The following is a 16,551-nucleotide window of genomic DNA, read 5'->3' as shown; positions in this document are numbered from 1 at the left end:
GAAGGGGACCCTTGCTCACAGGCCGATGCTGGAGCTGGCTCTTCCTCCGCAGTCACTGCGGCACCTGGTGCTGGAGGTGGTGACAGAGCTGCAGGGGACCAGAGACTCACCGTGACTGCCCATCCTGGCTCAGTGCCTGCCTGCGAGGGAACCGTGCCACTGACCCCACCACAGGATGTCTACCCAGCCAGCGGGCCGCTGACCAGAGCTCCGCGGCTCATCCTTGCTCCTGGCCCCATGCCAGCCCCAGAGCCTCCTCCAAGGACGCCCCAGCACACAGTCCGGTCCTGTGCTCTGCTGCTCCCAGCCAGCACCCCTCACCCTCAGGCTCAGCCTTGTTGGGCTCCATGTCCTGCAGCTGGGCCAGGAGGAAGTGGGCGTGGTGCTCCAGGTCCGAGCCAGGCATGCTCAGCTGCACATAAGCCAGCACCAGCTGGAGGCTGGGAAAGTCAGGAGGTTCCCAGAAGTCATGCCAGGACTGCTCCATCCAGGTGCCCAGGATGATGGACATGGTGCTGGGGGCAGGCAAAGGGCAGCAGAGGGGCATGACCAACCCTGCAACATGGCCTCCCTGCCACGAAACACTTATGTGATGTGTATGCTATGTATGTGCCACTACATTTAGAGATGCTTAGACATTGAACAGCCTAGACAATGTAACAAATTTCCTAGACAAGGACAACAAATTATGTGAAAGCTTCTTATGTACTAGGTAGAGATGATTGACTAAAAGGCTATTCTATTTCAAGATGCCGATTTAAATGTGTTACAAAAATGTTATCATGACTGTTATGTTACAGTCAATATGGCTTTTGATTTCAAATTTTCTCTGTAAAACTATATAACTGTTGTCTGTGAATATTCTACAAAGATTTGACTACTAGAACATTCATGGTTGATAAGTAATAACAGTTCTCTGGCTATACTTTATATTTCAAGGTGCTTAGTACTCAGATAAAATTTTAAAAATTAAGTTCACTGCTTCCACTACAATGTAAGGTCATTAATCTTCTCTTCTGGGTGTTCAACAACTGAGTTTTGGAGACCAAGAATTAAGATAAATGGGCTAAGGGGATGACCAATATTTTGGCTCTAGCCCTCCAAGGTCAATGAGGACCCAGGGATGAGAGAACCTCTGCTGCGACATCCTATAACTCACTTGAGTCCCTGATCTTCTGATCAAGGAGATTGTGGGACCACAGAGAGAAGTGATTCTATGGTGTACAGTGTGCCTAAGGAGAGTCATCAAGAAAAAAAAAATCTCCCAAGCTTTCACAGAAAACAACTTGGTCAAGCAATGGCCATGACTCATCCTGATGGCTGACACTGACAGACATGCTGACAGGGCACTCCTCGGGGTGTCCTAATCCAGACCTCGGGAACTTGGAAGCACCTGGTAGCATATTTATCCAAGAGATTAGAATATGTGGCGGCTGGATGGCCTTCCTGCCTGTGTGCTACTGCCACCACTGCCATTCTGGTAAAGGAAGCTGACAAACTGACTTTGGGACAAAAGCTACCTGTGTTTGTTCCCCATGCAGTGGAGACTTTGCTGAGGGGACCTGGCGGTAAGTGGCTGTCAGGGACCAGGCTGACCCACTGTCAAGGGACTCTCCTTGAGGATCCCTAACTGGCCCTCAATCCTGCCTCTCTTTTGCCTGTGTCCCTGGAGTCGCCTCAACATGATTGCATGGAGGCAATCAAGAAAATCTACTTGGCCCGATTGGATCTACAGGGCGTATCCTCCAGAACCCTGACCTGACCTTGCTTTTAGATGGCAGCAGCACGGTAATCGATGAGGTTCAGAGGGCAGGCACAAAGCTTGTCACCACTGAATAAACTGTCCAGTGTGAGACTTTGCCTCCTGGGACATCAGCTCAGATAGCTGAGCTAATTGCTTTCACTTGGGCCTTGGAGGTAGGAAAAGACAAGCAGGTAAATGTTTATACCGACTCATGTGCATGGCGCCATCTACTGGGAAAGAGGAGAGTGAACTGTTCAGTGACTTAATACCAGATCTCCTAAAAATACACCATGCAACACTACCCCAAGGCTCAGGCCCAAAGCTGCTTGTTGTAACAAATCCCCAGGGCTCACTTCTTAAGACCACGGGCTATGAATGGCGCTAACCTGCAACTAATCTGGTTTGGAGATGACTTGGCGGCATGCTCTCCCTCTGGAGGGGAGACCCTGCCCTGGGAGGGGGATGCCTGCCTGTGAGTCACTGTGAGCCACTGTTGGGTTGAGGAATGCCTCCTTCCGCTAAACCTGCTCTCCTCACCCTGCCTGCATGAGTAGGAGGATTTAAATGGATCGGTGATGCGGGGTGCAGACCAGGTGCCCACACTGTAGTGTCCAGCGGTCCTGCTGTGCCTCTCATTGCTGTAAGGCCAGGGGCAGGTAACTGGCCCACTCAGAGGCTCAGCTCCCAGTATGCAGAGGGTGGTGAGGGCTGAAGGACCTAGTTCATGTGAAGAGGGTGTGAAATGCAGGACCTGATACAGCTCGGTGCCTGAAGCCACTGTTGCTCTCTATTTGCTGTGGTCCAGCAGAAGCACCCACACCACACTGCTCCAAGAGGAGAACACCCCCAAATCACCCAGTGCAGAAAGAACAAGCACTCAGTAAACGCCAGCTACGGTTAGGAACTTCTAAGTCATAATCTACTTCCTGTGTCTACTTCCTGTGTCTCAGAGTCACCCTGCCACAGTGGGAGTGCATGAGTCACTTGTTTAAGAAATTCCAGAGACATACTCAATAAGCACCATCCCTATCCCAAAGGCAGCACCTAGCCAATTAACTGGAACTTCAGACAAACTCAGACTAAAGGAGACTGAACTACATGAGTTGTACCGTCAAGGTCATGAAAGGTGACTTTCATGAAGAGATGACTGCGCAGTGGCTCAGAGTACAGGAGAAATAGACTCAGGCTGCAAAGTCCGTGTGTAACCTTGGGCTGGGTCCTGGAGCAGAAGAAAAGACACCTGCTATAAAGGATGTGATTGAAACGTGACTGTCAGATTTGTTGATTAGGTAATAACATGACACCGTTGTTAAACCTGCTGGTTTTCATAATAGTCCTGTGGCTCTGTAAGAAAACACACCTGTTCGGGTCTGGGGATTTAGCTCAGCGGTACAGCACCTGCCTGGCAAGCACGAGGTTGTGAGTTCGATCCCTGGTACCAGAAAAAAAAAACAAAATAAAAAAATAAAAAAATAAAATAAATAAAATACACTTGTTCTTGAGAAATATACTCTGAAGTACTCAGGGTAAAGACAGACAATGTCTCAACTTACTCCTGAATGGAACAAAATAATAAGCGTATGAAGGAAACCAAGGGAAAAGTGGCAAAATATTCCTCGTAGTTTCTAAGTAGAGGGTGTATGAGTTCTTTATACTATTTTTTCTGATTTTTAGGCACATTTGAGATTATTTTAAAATAAAAAAATTAAGCATAACTAAATACAATGAAGCCCTAACACTACGAAGCCGTTAGTGGGAGACCTCAGGCAGGCAGGCAGCCCGATCCCCCACCTCCCACACCCACTGGACGAGCGGCTCGGCCTCGCCCGGCTCGTGCCCGCGCCCCCTAGTGGTCAGCTGGAACGGCCAGCTCGACGCTCACAGGTGGCTTGAGGGTCCCTGCAGAAGCAGCAACGCGTCTTCCCGCACGTGTGCGCAGACGGCAACGACAGAAAGGCACTGGACCCAGCGTAGTGCGGCCAGTGCTGCAGTGGGTCCCCTGACCCGCCTGCCCCTCTTCACCTGGCGTCCTCTGGACCGGGTCGGGAGGAAAATGGTCCTGGCGCTGAGATGCTGCCCTCATCGCAAAGCGAGCTCAGCCCCAGGAGGGGAACGGGCTCTTCGTCGGCCAGAAGAGGGCGCTGTTTCCTCCCCGTCCACCTCGGAGCCGGCAGGGTGTGCGTGACTCCCGCTCAGCGGTGTCAGACCTGCAGACCCCAGCAACACCGAGACAGAGGCAGAGAGAACCAGCTCAGACCAGACAGGCCCACCCATCGAGGCCCACCGTAACTCCTGCTTCTGTGGTCCAAAGCTGCTGCCCCTGACGCTAGCGAGCAGGTGGCAAAATCAGGTGTCCAAAGAGAAAAGATGCCCAGAGGCACACAGGCGCAGGTGCGCACTAGAGCACCCTCAGGAGACCCCCGAGACCAGACCTCATACACGGAGATTACGGCTCATAAATCTAAGTAAAAACAAACAGCAGAAAATGTTCCCAAAGCCCCAAATGTATAAAAGAGAGTTGCTCATCACACTCCCCACAAGATCCAAGACCACCCCAAAACGGGAAGGGCAAAATAAGAGATCACCGGAAAACCACTTGGGCTGGATCAGGTGCAGTGTGTGAGGCTAGGGCAAGTGCAAGTGCAAGGTTGCATGTGTCTTTAAAAAGTCCATACTTTGCAAAGGAGTTTTCCCTTATACATTTTGGTTTTTACAAAATATTGCATTAAACTATTTGCCATGTATACTGAGTTGTTTGGGGTTCCCTTAAGTTTCCTGCCAAGACCATGATCTCACTGAATTCCCCTGTCCCAGGTTGATGGATGCAATAATGCATTCAGTACAACACCTCCAGCTCTAAGTCCAGGGTGGGTGGGTGGGGGGAGTTCTCTAGGCCCTTAGGTATCTGTTAAGAAAGGCCTGGTACCCACAGGCCGGCCCCTGATGTCACCTCACACCCTTTATCTCCAGAGCCGGGTAGGTTTCCTCACCTGCACAGGGCATGGCTCTCCTTCCTTGCACAATGTAATCAAAGACAGAATGTCATCTGACTGAGTGCCTCTGAGGGCCAGGCACAGTGCTGAATCGCCTCTTTAATTATAAGCTCAGTACGTCTTTTCAGCACAGTGATGTGCTTGTATGAAAGCCAAAGAAGTGGGCACATAGAAGTTTGCTGTTTTTTCCAAGGTCCAACAGCCATAGCAGACGTGCACATGCTTTAGCCGCCACTCAAACATTCTCAGCATAGAGCACGTCCTGGAATCAAGTTCAGAAATGCCTGCGGATATGCTTTTGGTTGGCACAAATAGGGAGGGGGGAAATGCTAATAACTAGTGGGCAGTAGCCAGCGAAGCCACTGAATATCCTACAATGCACAGGACAGCCACTGACCACAACTCTTCTGATCCTGTGTCAGTGTTCATCATTCTCACACACCTAAAATGATCACTTTATGAAGAGAAAGAGCTTGCTTGGCTCACGGTTCTGGAGGACTCCGCCCATGGTTGGTTGGCTGTGTTTCTTTTGGACCTGTGGTGAAGTCAGCACATCATGGCGGGAGCTCACGGTAGAGGACAGCTACCACCTCAGGCTGGGCCAGAAGACAGGAAGGAAGTAACAGAGGTCCCATAATCCCCTTCGATAGCATGTCCTCAGTGACCCAAAGCCTCCCACTAGGCCCCACCTCTGAGGTTCCACCACCTCCCAATAGTGTTGAGCCTGGACCCCAGCCCATCACTGCAGAGGAGTCTCCGAGTCCCCGAGGTTTGCTGTAAGTTGTTCTTATTCCCAATCCTTTTCTCACAGAATTGTCCTTGACAGAGTCATAACCTGACAGGAGTTTTACTGTTCCGTTCTTCATTATCTTCTTGTCTAAATCTCTACAAGCGATTGAACTTCGGCTGTGTGCTATGACCTGGGACCTTACTAAACTTTTTGTGCCTCAACTTTCCCAAGTGTGATGTGGGGCTAATGTGGACACCATCTTCCTGGACACCAGATATCGAAATTATCTATAAATGGTTGGACACTACCTGCTGTGAGCTGTGGTCAGTAAGTGCGATGGTGTCTCATAGACAACAGAAGGAAGTAAAATGGCGAGTAATGGCCCAACATCCATATGCAACACCTGGCTAGGAGTCCTGCTGATCAGATTCTGTGGGCTATATCGTTACTCCTCACAAAACTCAGGGGTGTGTGCTGTGCTGCCTCCCTTACAACTAAGGGCACTGAGGCACAGAAAAGGGAATCTGCCCAGGGTCACCCAGCCAGGAAATGGCAGAGCTGACCTCTGAACTTGGGCCATATCTAACACAGGTGCTCAAGCTTGCTCTTACTCTCCTTGGTCTTGCTTGGAGCGGCCCCCACCTGTTCTAGGGCTGTGAGGACTGAGAGGCAAGTGGGCTGCAGGCATCTCCCCTCAGTCAGTCTGGGGCAAGTTTCCCGCCCCCAGGGCAGACAATGCTCTCCAGCCTTCCCACACTGTAAGGGGTCTCCGGGCAGAGACAAGGCCCCCCTTCGGTCCTGGGGATGGAGCCCTGGGCCTTGCTCATGCTAGGAGTCGGTCTACCGCCGCTCTCACACCCCAGCCCCGAGCCAGTCTCTGCGGCCCCCATAAGAGACAAAGGGCCGTAGTCAGCACAGACAGTGCAGCAGGCTCGTGCGGGAGAGGCCAGCCTCCGAAGTGGAAGCCCAGCAGAATCTCTCAGCCTCCTCTGGGGTGTATTTGAAATCCCAGGAACTTCTGTATGTGTCAGTCAGCCCCTCCATGTCCCCACTGCTCTTTGGTTTTGTACTGGATACAGAACCTAGGGCCTTCCAAGGGCACCGCATCCGCACTTTTTATTTTTTATTTTCGGCACAGGATCTTACTACATGGCCTGAGCTGGGCTCACCCTTGTGATCCTTCTGTCTCAGCATCCCACCGTGCTGGGATGACGGGCGTGCACCACCATGCCCAGCCTTTCTGCTTATTTGCAGTGACCCTGAGACTGAGCTGCAGCTTTAGCCGTGCCCTAGATCTTCCTGTGGCAGATGGAGGGAAGCTGTGTCAGGCTGTGCCCAAAGCAGAGTTGACAGCAGACTTGGCAGAGGCGTAGAAGCTCCAGGCTCCCTGCGGTAATGAGGGGTCAGGCCAATGGGACCTCATGGCTCTGTCTCCAGCCCCCAAGAATGAAAACAGGGATCTGCAGTTGTAAACCCAGGACCGGGAGAGGAGTCCTGGGCGTTTCAGAGGGAGTGTTCCTGCCCGTGAGGAATGCTCCAGGGTGGCGCCTGGACCAGCGACCTCATGCAGGAGGAGTTACAGCCTGGCTGGTCCAGAGCGGGGCTGCTGACTCTATTCGTCCTCCCAGGGCTCCGCGGTTTCCCCAGCTGCTGGCCAAATCTCGCGGGGTTGAAAAGGGTCAGATCCGGGCTCAAGTCCCATAACAATATTCCCATCCTCTTAAAACAAGAAATAAGGGCTGGCTTGGGGTTGTAGGTCAGTGATGGAGAGCTTTGCAAGCGCGCGTGAGCCCCTGGGGTGGCCCCCAGCACCACAAATGCATGAATGGATGAGAGGAGACAGAGAGAGACAGAAAGAGAGACAGACAGACAGGGACAGAGACACAGAGACACAGAGACAGACACCGGCAGAGATCCCAGGTGCAGTCTATGTGGCCCCCCTTTCTTTCTGGGGTGCAGGGCTTAACAGTGGCTTTGAATGTGTGTCCTAAAGCCCACAGTCTTTTTATGCCAAGATGTTCAAAATACTGAAGGAAAAGTTGATTGAATAAGTAATATTGGGATGACTAAATAAGAACTTGGAAATAAGTTTTATGTTTGTTCTTTTTATTTTTAAAATTTTATTTATTCACTCACTAACTCATTTCAGTGCTGGGAACTGAACTCAGGACCATCACATTGAACTACAACCCCAGTCCATTTATTTATTTATTTGTTTGTTTATTTGTTTGTTTAGAGACGGTGTCTCGATAAATTGCTACTCTGTCTGGCCCGGGATTGAATTTGTGATGCTCCTGCCTCAGACTCCCAGAATACTGGGATTACAGGTACATGCCACCTGCCAGCTATTTTTAAATTTTGATGCAGGGTCTCCATATGCTTCCTAGGCTAGCTTAAATCTCCGGGCATGAATAAGCCTTCATCCTTCTTCTCCAGAGCAAGTAGCTGAGATCATAAGGGTTAGTCCATGTGCCCTACCTTTCTGAATTTAGAATGAACAACATGGCACTGCTCACAAATAAAAACACTGGATAACAACACTTTTATCTTTCTATTCCAGGTCTCTGTTTTGCTCTTGCTCCTTCTTTTAAGGCTGAAGAGAAAAATGTGAATGACAGCCTCGTGACATAATCCTCTCATACACTGTGTGGTTAGACAGTTTCATGTAGGTGACTGTAATGCCCAGGACAATTCACTTTTTAACCTGGCTGTTACATACAGGAGCATTTTTCCTGGCATACAACTAAATGATTCTTCAGAGAAAAGAGAAAATAGATCGAATCCCGGATACTTCCCACTTCACGTCCAGTTTCTGCTGGTTCCAGTCCACCACTTAGGTGAAATGAAACAAAGAGGTTCACAAATAATTTTTAAAAAAACATATAAACATGGAATGAAGTTTCTCAAATGGGTCTGAGGAGGACATTTTGTAATCTCCTCAGAGTGGAGAAGACTCTCAAAGCCCACTCTTAACATCCCAGCCCCAGGCAAGGTGCTTCCCCTGAGATTTCCCTGCTACAATCAGGACCTGGGGCCAGCCCACCAGGCTGGGAGGTTCGTGAAGGGAGGGCGTGTGTGTGTGTGTGTGTGTGTGTGTGTGTGTGATATTTAACCTAAGCTTCAGTTCCTTCATGCACAAGTGGTAAATAACATCTAATATAAATTGCTTAGTGTTTAATAGATTTTTTTTGGGGGGGATCAGGAATTGAACTCAAGACCTTGTACTGGCCAGGCAGGCGCTTGTGCCACTGAGCTATATCCCAGGCTTTAACTGTTCAATAAACCCAAGCTAAAACCAAAGACTGACTCCAACAGAAGAGCATGGGAAGCAGTATCTAACAGGGAGAAAGTTATGCAAATTAACGTGCATTAGCCAGATGGAATAAACAATTAAAAAGATCATGTTGAAGACTCAAATAACGAAATATGCTTAAGATGTGCTAAAAATGTGTACTGAGAAGTTTTCTATACCAAAGTAAAATACAAATATGTTTACATGTGAACGAAGGCTGGAAAAGGCTGAATAAATGAAAATATGTAGGTCATTTTATGAAATTTTTTGTGGGTTGTTGGTTTGTTTGTTTTTTGTTAGGACTGAGGGTGGAACCCAGAATCTCAGGTTGGCTTCAAACTTGAGACCCTCCTACCTCAGCCTCCTGAGTAGCTGGGATGATCAGCACCTGGCATTTTATGAAGATATAAAATATTTTCTTGAATGTTACGCTGTTTTTCTAAAAACAAGCCAAAAAAAGGGAAAGATTTTGGAATTCCACTGAAGGGACTTGGAGGTTGCTCCTAATAACAAGTGAAAAGCTAAATAAACTGGATGCCAACAACTCTTCTTCGATGCGTCAGAGATCTGAGCTCAGAGGACTAGTCATTGCCTTCAATACTGGAGAAACAGACTGGTGAAAACGGGGAAGCACAACCTCCCAGAGCAGAAACCCGTAAGCAGAACCTCCGGGGGAAGCTGCACCCAGGGAGGAAAACCTAAACTACACCGACATCTTGCTGGAGGTTGAGTGTGCATGAGTCTAGGAGTCAGAAACTTGAGCGGCCCAGGACAGAAGGCTGGGCCCACACCTCTGAAAGTCCTACCTCATAAAGACTGAAGAGAGAGCCCCGCATGAGAAAGAAGAGCAGTCATGAGCATTCTGCTCTTCAGCAGCACTGCCCCAAGAGAAACTATTCTACCACCACCTAAATTAGTGGGTTTTACTGTTACAGAAAACAGACCAAACACAGGAAGAAGCAGCACGGAGGAGGTTGAGGAGGCAGTTAGTATGCCAGGCGGCTGCTGACTAGGATCTCTCCCAAGGAGGCAGAGCCACCTGGCAGGGTTTAGGGCTTTTGAAGGGAAAGTGAGCAGGGAGGTATATAGACCAATTTGGCGCATATGATTGGAGGGTTGGGTGACATCATGGGTTGCTGAGGGAGTCTGAATATCTCAAGTTACATTGCAAGGCCATCAGTTACATAAAGCATGGCTTTACAAAGGAAAAAATGTTCTGTTATCAGGTTTGCCAGACATGGCCACTTGGTCAAGGCAGGCATCCTGGACAGGGTTTTATTTAAGATTTTAACTTCCTCCTTCATTATCACATTTTAACTGACCCCTAGGCCAGCCAGCTCTAGCCCTCTCCAGCCTTCCACACAGCAGAGGGGAAATAACTAACAATCACTCCTTCCAGCCATTCTGTCCTGCCTAAAAGGAAGGGACCACCAAGAAGCACATGTGCAGGTGATAGTCCAGGGCGCGGTGCACCTTAGTCTGATATGCACTCCTTCCCCTCCTACCACATCTCACTACCACATTACTAAACGCCTTCTTAGGGCAGTTCCTTTATCCAGGACATTATTTCCAGCTCATAGCAAAGAATTCCAAGTCATACTGAAAAGCCAAAACCACAGTTTCAAGAGATGCAGCAAAAGTCTGAATCAGACTCTGATATGACAGGGATGCTGGAATCACCAGGCCAGCAATTTAAATAACTATTATGAATATACCAAGGGCTCTACTGGAAAAAAACAGACAACGTACAGGAACAGATGAGTAATGTAAGCAGAGAGAGAGAAATTCGGAAAAAGGAATCAAAAGAGAAATGCTTAACATGAGAAACTGCTATGATGGAAATGAAGAATGCCTTAGATGGGTCCATTAGTAAATTGGACATGGCTGAGGAAGGACCCTTTGAGCTAGAGGATATATAACAAGAGAACCTTCTAAAACTGAAAAGAAAAAAAACCAATAAAATATACGAGACATATGGAACAACTACAAGAAGTATAAATACATGTAATAGTGAGATAGAAAAGAAAAAGGCCCAGCCCTTCTCTTCCCTCTGATAGCCAGGAGATAGGATCTGCCGTACCCCTCTGCATCACTCTCTCTCGCCTCCTCAAGGGGGGCCTGGGACGTAGTGCCAGCCCAGAGTCTGCTCTCCATATTTGTAGTTACTTCGACGGCTACCCTCGAGGCTGAGCTGATGTGAGCCGGTCTGGCTGACACCCACCCAGCCCCTCTCCCATTCCAGGCTTCTCCAGGAGCCTCTGCCACCCGTCTGAGACAGTGGAGGACCACACCTCACAGAGCAAAGACTGGAGAGGGACAGTGGGGAGCCACTGATAACCCCCAGGCCCCCAAATCCCAGCGGGCCACGAGACTCCTAAGCAGCTCCTTGAAAGCAGCAGCAGTAGTGAATTCAGCCCAGACATTTTTATAGAAACAAGTGAGCTGTCAGTCAAGCACTGCTTCTCTCAGCGTTTGGGAAGCTGCTGCCATGATAGCTGTGGCATCCTAGAGGCCCCACACCACTCCAGAAATAGTTGCCTTAGCCCCAAAATCGTGATGCACAGACCTATATGAGATGACTCCGCCCTGCAGTACTCCTGATGACTCTGCCCTATGACCCCCAGATGATTCTTCTTCCATCTTACTCCAAAAGTCCTCATATAAGTCTGGAACATGCACGAAACTGCACATGCATGAGCCGCTCCTGCTTTGTGTACTCTGCACTCCTTCACACTCCTTAGGAAAGCTGAGGAGGGCTCCCTCCTGTGAACTACCCTCTGTGCTGCAGCAAGAGTTCCAGTAAAGTCTCGCTCCTGTGGTCCCACTGTCTGTTTGTGATTCTCATCCCAGGTAGAGTGGGATGAGTGAGTTGCACTAACAAGAGCTTGTAACACAAGGGGCTACCGGCCCTGAGGAGTTCTGGAGACCAGTGGCAGAGAGCAGTGGACACTGGTGGTTGGCGGGAACAAGTGGTGGAGACCAGCAGTGACAGGTGGAGATCAACAGAGACCAGCATAGATCTGTGATGGCCTGTGGACAGCCCCAGTGAGGCGCATAGCCATGAAGAGGGGAATGAGCTGGGCTGCAGAAGAGCTGACTGGGTGGGGAAAGCCTGCACCAGCTGTAACACTCAGAGCTGTAACGCTGAAGGCTGAGAGCCACTGGTGCTCAAATCCACAGCCACTGATGTCAAGGGAGCGGCACTGTGCTGACTCATGATTTTCAAGCAAATTCAGCAAAATAATCCTCAGCCAACTGGGGACACTAGGAATACCAAAAGAAGAGGAGAATGAACAGAAGCAATATTTGAAACAAATGTTTCTGAGAATTTCTCCAGATTAGTATCAGACACCAAACTACAGGTCCAGGAAGCTCAGAGATCACTACATAGAAGAATGCCAAAGCAAATACTGAAAACACTACATGCAGGTATATCATATTCAAACCACAGTAAAGAAAAAATCCAAAAGAGTCTAGAGGAAGTGGGGCTGGGGATTTAGCTCAGCAGCACAGCGCCTGCCTGGCAAGCGCAAGATCGTGAGTTCGATTCCCGGTACCAGAAAAAAAAAAAATGTTCTTTGGGCTGGGGATTTAGCTTGGCGGCAAAGCACTTGCCTAGCAAGCGCAAGGTTATGAGTTTGATTCCTGGTACCAGAAGAAAACAGAAAAAAAAAGAATCTAGAGGAAGAAAAAATGCCCCACATACAGAGCAGAAAAGATAAGTGCTATATCCAACTTCTCAGAAGTTATCCAACAAGAAGGGAGTACAGTGAACTATTTAAAGTGTTAAGAAAAAATGCACCAATCCAGAATTCTATATCAGAAGTGAAGGGGAAACAAAGATGCTTCCAGATAAAATCCTCCATTGAAGTTACAAACATGAGAAAAAATAATGAAAGACAAAAATCAAGTTCAAACAATAAGAGCAACAAGTAGAGAACAGTAACAAGTGTGGTAGATACTAATGTGTATCCATAATCACTTTAAACACCGGGATTCTAGGAACTCCAAAGAAAAGTGACGTTAGAGTAGGTAAAAGAAAACAACCAACTATATGTTGTCTGTAATAAACCCACTTCAAATATAGGTTAAAAGTAACAGAAAAAGATATGCCCTACTAAGACTAATTAAAAGGGAGCAGGAGTAGTTAAATTAATTTAAAACAGCAGATTTTAGATTAAGTAGTTATCAGGAATAAAGAGGGAGACTGCATAATAATTAAAGGGTCAGTTCTCCAGGAAGACTTGAAAATTCTTGATGTACATGTGCCTAACAGCAGAGCATTGAAGTATGTGACCAAAAACTAATAAACTATAAGAAATAGATGAATCCGTTTTTGCAGTTGGAGACATTAACACCACTCAGTCAGTAACAAGCAAATTCAAAAGGCAGGAAATCAGTAACAATGTATTTGTGCCAGGTGTGGTGGTACATGCCTGCAATTCCAGCACTCGGGAGGCTGAGGCAGGAGGATTGCTGCGCGTTCAAGGCCAGTCTGGGCTATAAAGTCAGTTCAAGGCCACCCTGAACTGTATAGGGAAACCCTGTCTCAAAAAGACAAAAAAAATATATATATTTGAACTCAATAGCACCATCAACTAAAGATACTGGACATCTATAGACTACATCATCCAATAACAATAAAATACACATTCTTCTCAAGCTCATATAGGATATTCATCAAAAGAGACCACATTCTGAACCATAAGATACATGGAATCTGTGCCCAGTGTTACATACCTATAATTCTAGCTGATTGGGAGCCTGAGGCAGGAGCATTGCAAGTTCAAGGCCAGCCTAGTAAGACCCGTCTCAAAAAGGACAGGAAGTGGGTGTCCTGGGAACACAACCCAGTAGGAGAGCAACCCTGGGTTCAGTTCTCAGAACTAGGGCAAGAAAATCTAAGCAAATTGAATAGTAAAAATCATACAATATCAGCTCCCAGGCCAGAATGGAATTAAAATAGAAATTAGTAAGCGATAGCTAGAAAACCCCAAACTATTGAACTATTAGAAAACATAGTTCTAACACATAGAACAAAGAAGACAAAGAAACAACACTGGGAATGTAGCTCTGGGGGCAAACGCTGGGGTGTCTCACTGCTGTGGGAAACCCAAACCAACCAGAAACCAAATGTGAGATGCCACTGCAGTATCACCTAAGGTACCAACACATGCATTAGGAGAAATAGAGATGCATGTGGCAGACATTATTTGGAGAAATAAAGGTTACAAAGAGTCTCACTTTAATGGAAGCCCTAGACAGACAGAGCAAAGAAAATCAACAAGTTTCACACAATCTATACACCAAGAGATCCGCACTGGGGGTTGTGTGGGGAACATGCCCTGTGAAAGAGGCTCAGGTAAGGGGACCAAAGGAAGTGACCTCACTTCCTGGATGATGGAATAGAACCTGGTAGCCAGGCACCCACATTTCAAATGTAACAGTAGCCAGCTCACTTGTCAGTTGACACAGAGGAGAGCGGGATGTTCACGCGTTGTCTTCCAGTAGGCCGAGTCCCAGGCCTCAGGAAATCGCCAAGTGGGGTCCACCACCGTGTGTGGAGATGGCGGACCAAGCCTCGCCTCAGGAGCCTGTGGCCACGTTCCTGGAGAAGAGAAAATGCAGCACACAGCAGCCCAGAGCAGGTAAGCACTGACCCTCCAACCACTCTCAGCCTACCAGGGTGACCCTGGACACCTCCCGGGGCGGATGAGGTGAGGTGTGGTGTCAGGTGGTGTGGTGTGGTGTGGCTGGCGATGGTGTTGAAGCTATAATTTTTGTCCCTGTAAGTGAAATATTCTGTTATGTCTGAGCAGGGCCACCAAGATGCAAAACTGTCACAGCTTGACAAATTGCCTTTGTTCTTCTGCCTGCCCACAAGTCTCATGCCAAGGCCAACCACCTTGACCAAATATATAAAACTGAAAACTGTCGTTTGTCCTTTGCTCAGCCATTTTGGGTTTATCAGTCAATCTGATGTACACCTAAAAATAAAATCCTACTGTTTCCCATTAGGTCTTTCCTGTGTGTTAAATCCTGCAACATTTCGGTGTAATGTGGTGTGTTGTGGTATGCTCTATTCTGGTGTGGTGTGTGGTGTGTGCTGTGTGGTGTGTGGTGTGTGGTGTGTGTATGTGTGTGTGTGTGTGTGTGTGTGTGTGTGTGTGTGAATAGCCAGGAAAACTGGATTGCACTCCTTTCACTTCAGCGTGCGGCCCTGAGTGACCTTGCAGTTTGTTAGTGTTTCGCTCTTTGACTCCTCCTGCCGCCTTGGTCCTGCCCAGGGTGAAAATCAGCTGTTCCTGAACCAGGAAGAGCCCCTCCGCGTGGGGAGCCTCGGGACAGCCTCGCGGCACCTGGAGAAGATGGTGAACCGCCTGGTGCCCGCCCTACTGAGTGGGGACCCCTGCTTTCTGTCCAGCTTTTTGCAAAGCCACCGCAGGTTTGGCACCACGCTGCAGGCGCTGGACCTCCTGTTCACAAGGTTGGTGTCTCCCAGTGCAAGGCTGGGGAATGGGGCCACGACCTCCTGTTAGGTCTTGGGAGCACCCTGACCATTAGTACGTACACGGCGCCTAATCGAGGGGGAAACACAGGAGAAGCCCTTCCTGGCCCCCCCTCCTTTGGGCAGTCAGCCTGTGTGACCCAACCTCCTAGGTAGGTGTCACGGAAGAGACATCCTCATGGCCTCCCCTAGGTACGGCTGCATCCTGCCCTACTCCAGCGAGGACGGATGTGCTCAAGACCCAGTGAAAAAGTGAGTCAAGGGGGAGGGCTGTGAGTCCAGAAGGAGGGCTCCTGTCTCCTGAGTGGGGACTCAGGGGCTGCTGCGCTGGGGAGGGCTGAGCAAACCCCGGGTCGTCCCTGTGGTTCTCGAGAAGGGGCCAAAGTCCCGGCATCGTCTATGGGAGGCCAAGGACAGAGAGGAGCCGGCGGGGCTCCCGGGATGCTGGGAGCAGTGGGGAGGCTGAGGCTTCGAGCCAGGCCCTCTGAGGGTCTAGAGCAACCACGGCCTCTCCGAGCTGGGCTAGCCCTGTTCCCTGAGCGGGGACACAAAGCTTGAATGGGAAGCAACCCACTCAGCTTGTGCCCTGGGCATGCGGCGAATGCAGGGGGTTGCTGCGCCCTTTGGAGAAGCCTAAGTGGGAAAACAAGACCCACCGGGGGCCCACAGAGATGAGAGGGAGCCTAGCAGCCTGAGCCTCGGATTGAGGTGCCACGGGGCTCCTCTAGATGCCAGGCAGGAGCACCAAACCCCCTGGAGTTCCAGTGGGCGGGCGGCCTGGGCTGGAAAGCAGTGTGCAGGGCTTCCCTGAAGAAGGGGAGAGTGGACCCCACAGCTGATCCAGCTCCCCACCCCATGCTGGAGGTTGCTCTGCCACCTGTGCCTGCTGAGTCGGCCTGCCGCTGCCTGCAGAGCCAAAGGGGCACGGCCTGGGCTGGGCTGACCTCTGCATAGGCGTGAGAGATCTACGGGCAGCCCGGCCCTCACAGGGGTGGCAGGGAGGCCACGCTGCAGGGTTGGTCAGGCCCCTGACTCTGCTGCCCTTTGCCTGCCCCCAGCGCCATGTCCATCATCCTGGGCACCTGGATGGAGCAGTCCTGGCATGACTTCTGGGAACCTCCTGACTTTCCCAGCCTCCAGCTGGTGCTGGCTTATGTGCAGCTGAGCATGCCTGGCTCGGACCTGGAGCACCACGCCCACTTCCTCCTGGCCCAGCTGCAGGACACGGAGCCCAGCAAGGCTGAGCCTGAGGGTGAGGGGTGCTGGCTGGGAGCAGCAGAGCAC

General features: G+C 49.5%; 2 protein-coding genes across 2 annotated transcripts; one reads left to right on the top strand and one right to left on the bottom strand.

Moving 5' to 3' along the window:
• LOC106148842 (ral guanine nucleotide dissociation stimulator-like) lies at positions 1-642 on the bottom strand (the record flags this gene model as incomplete). The annotated part of the gene is given in 2 exon segments (XM_013515595.1): positions 1-88; positions 322-642. Coding segments are annotated over 2 exon segments (314 nt in total), but the record flags the coding sequence as incomplete, so codon positions are not given.
• Positions 643-14,100: 13,458 nt separating this feature from the next.
• Positions 14,101-16,519, top strand: LOC102004957 (ral guanine nucleotide dissociation stimulator-like; the record flags this gene model as incomplete). The annotated part of the gene is given in 4 exon segments (XM_013515594.1): positions 14,101-14,407; positions 15,047-15,246; positions 15,460-15,519; positions 16,326-16,519. Coding segments are annotated over 4 exon segments (616 nt in total), but the record flags the coding sequence as incomplete, so codon positions are not given.
• Between the last annotated feature and the right edge of the window lie 32 nt (positions 16,520-16,551).

This window comes from Chinchilla lanigera, unplaced genomic scaffold, assembly GCF_000276665.1.
Source record: "Chinchilla lanigera isolate Chin_1 unplaced genomic scaffold, ChiLan1.0 scaffold00029, whole genome shotgun sequence".
In the NCBI taxonomy this organism is placed as follows: Eukaryota; Metazoa; Chordata; class Mammalia; order Rodentia; family Chinchillidae; genus Chinchilla; species Chinchilla lanigera.
This window is presented reverse-complemented; position numbering and strand designations above follow the sequence as displayed.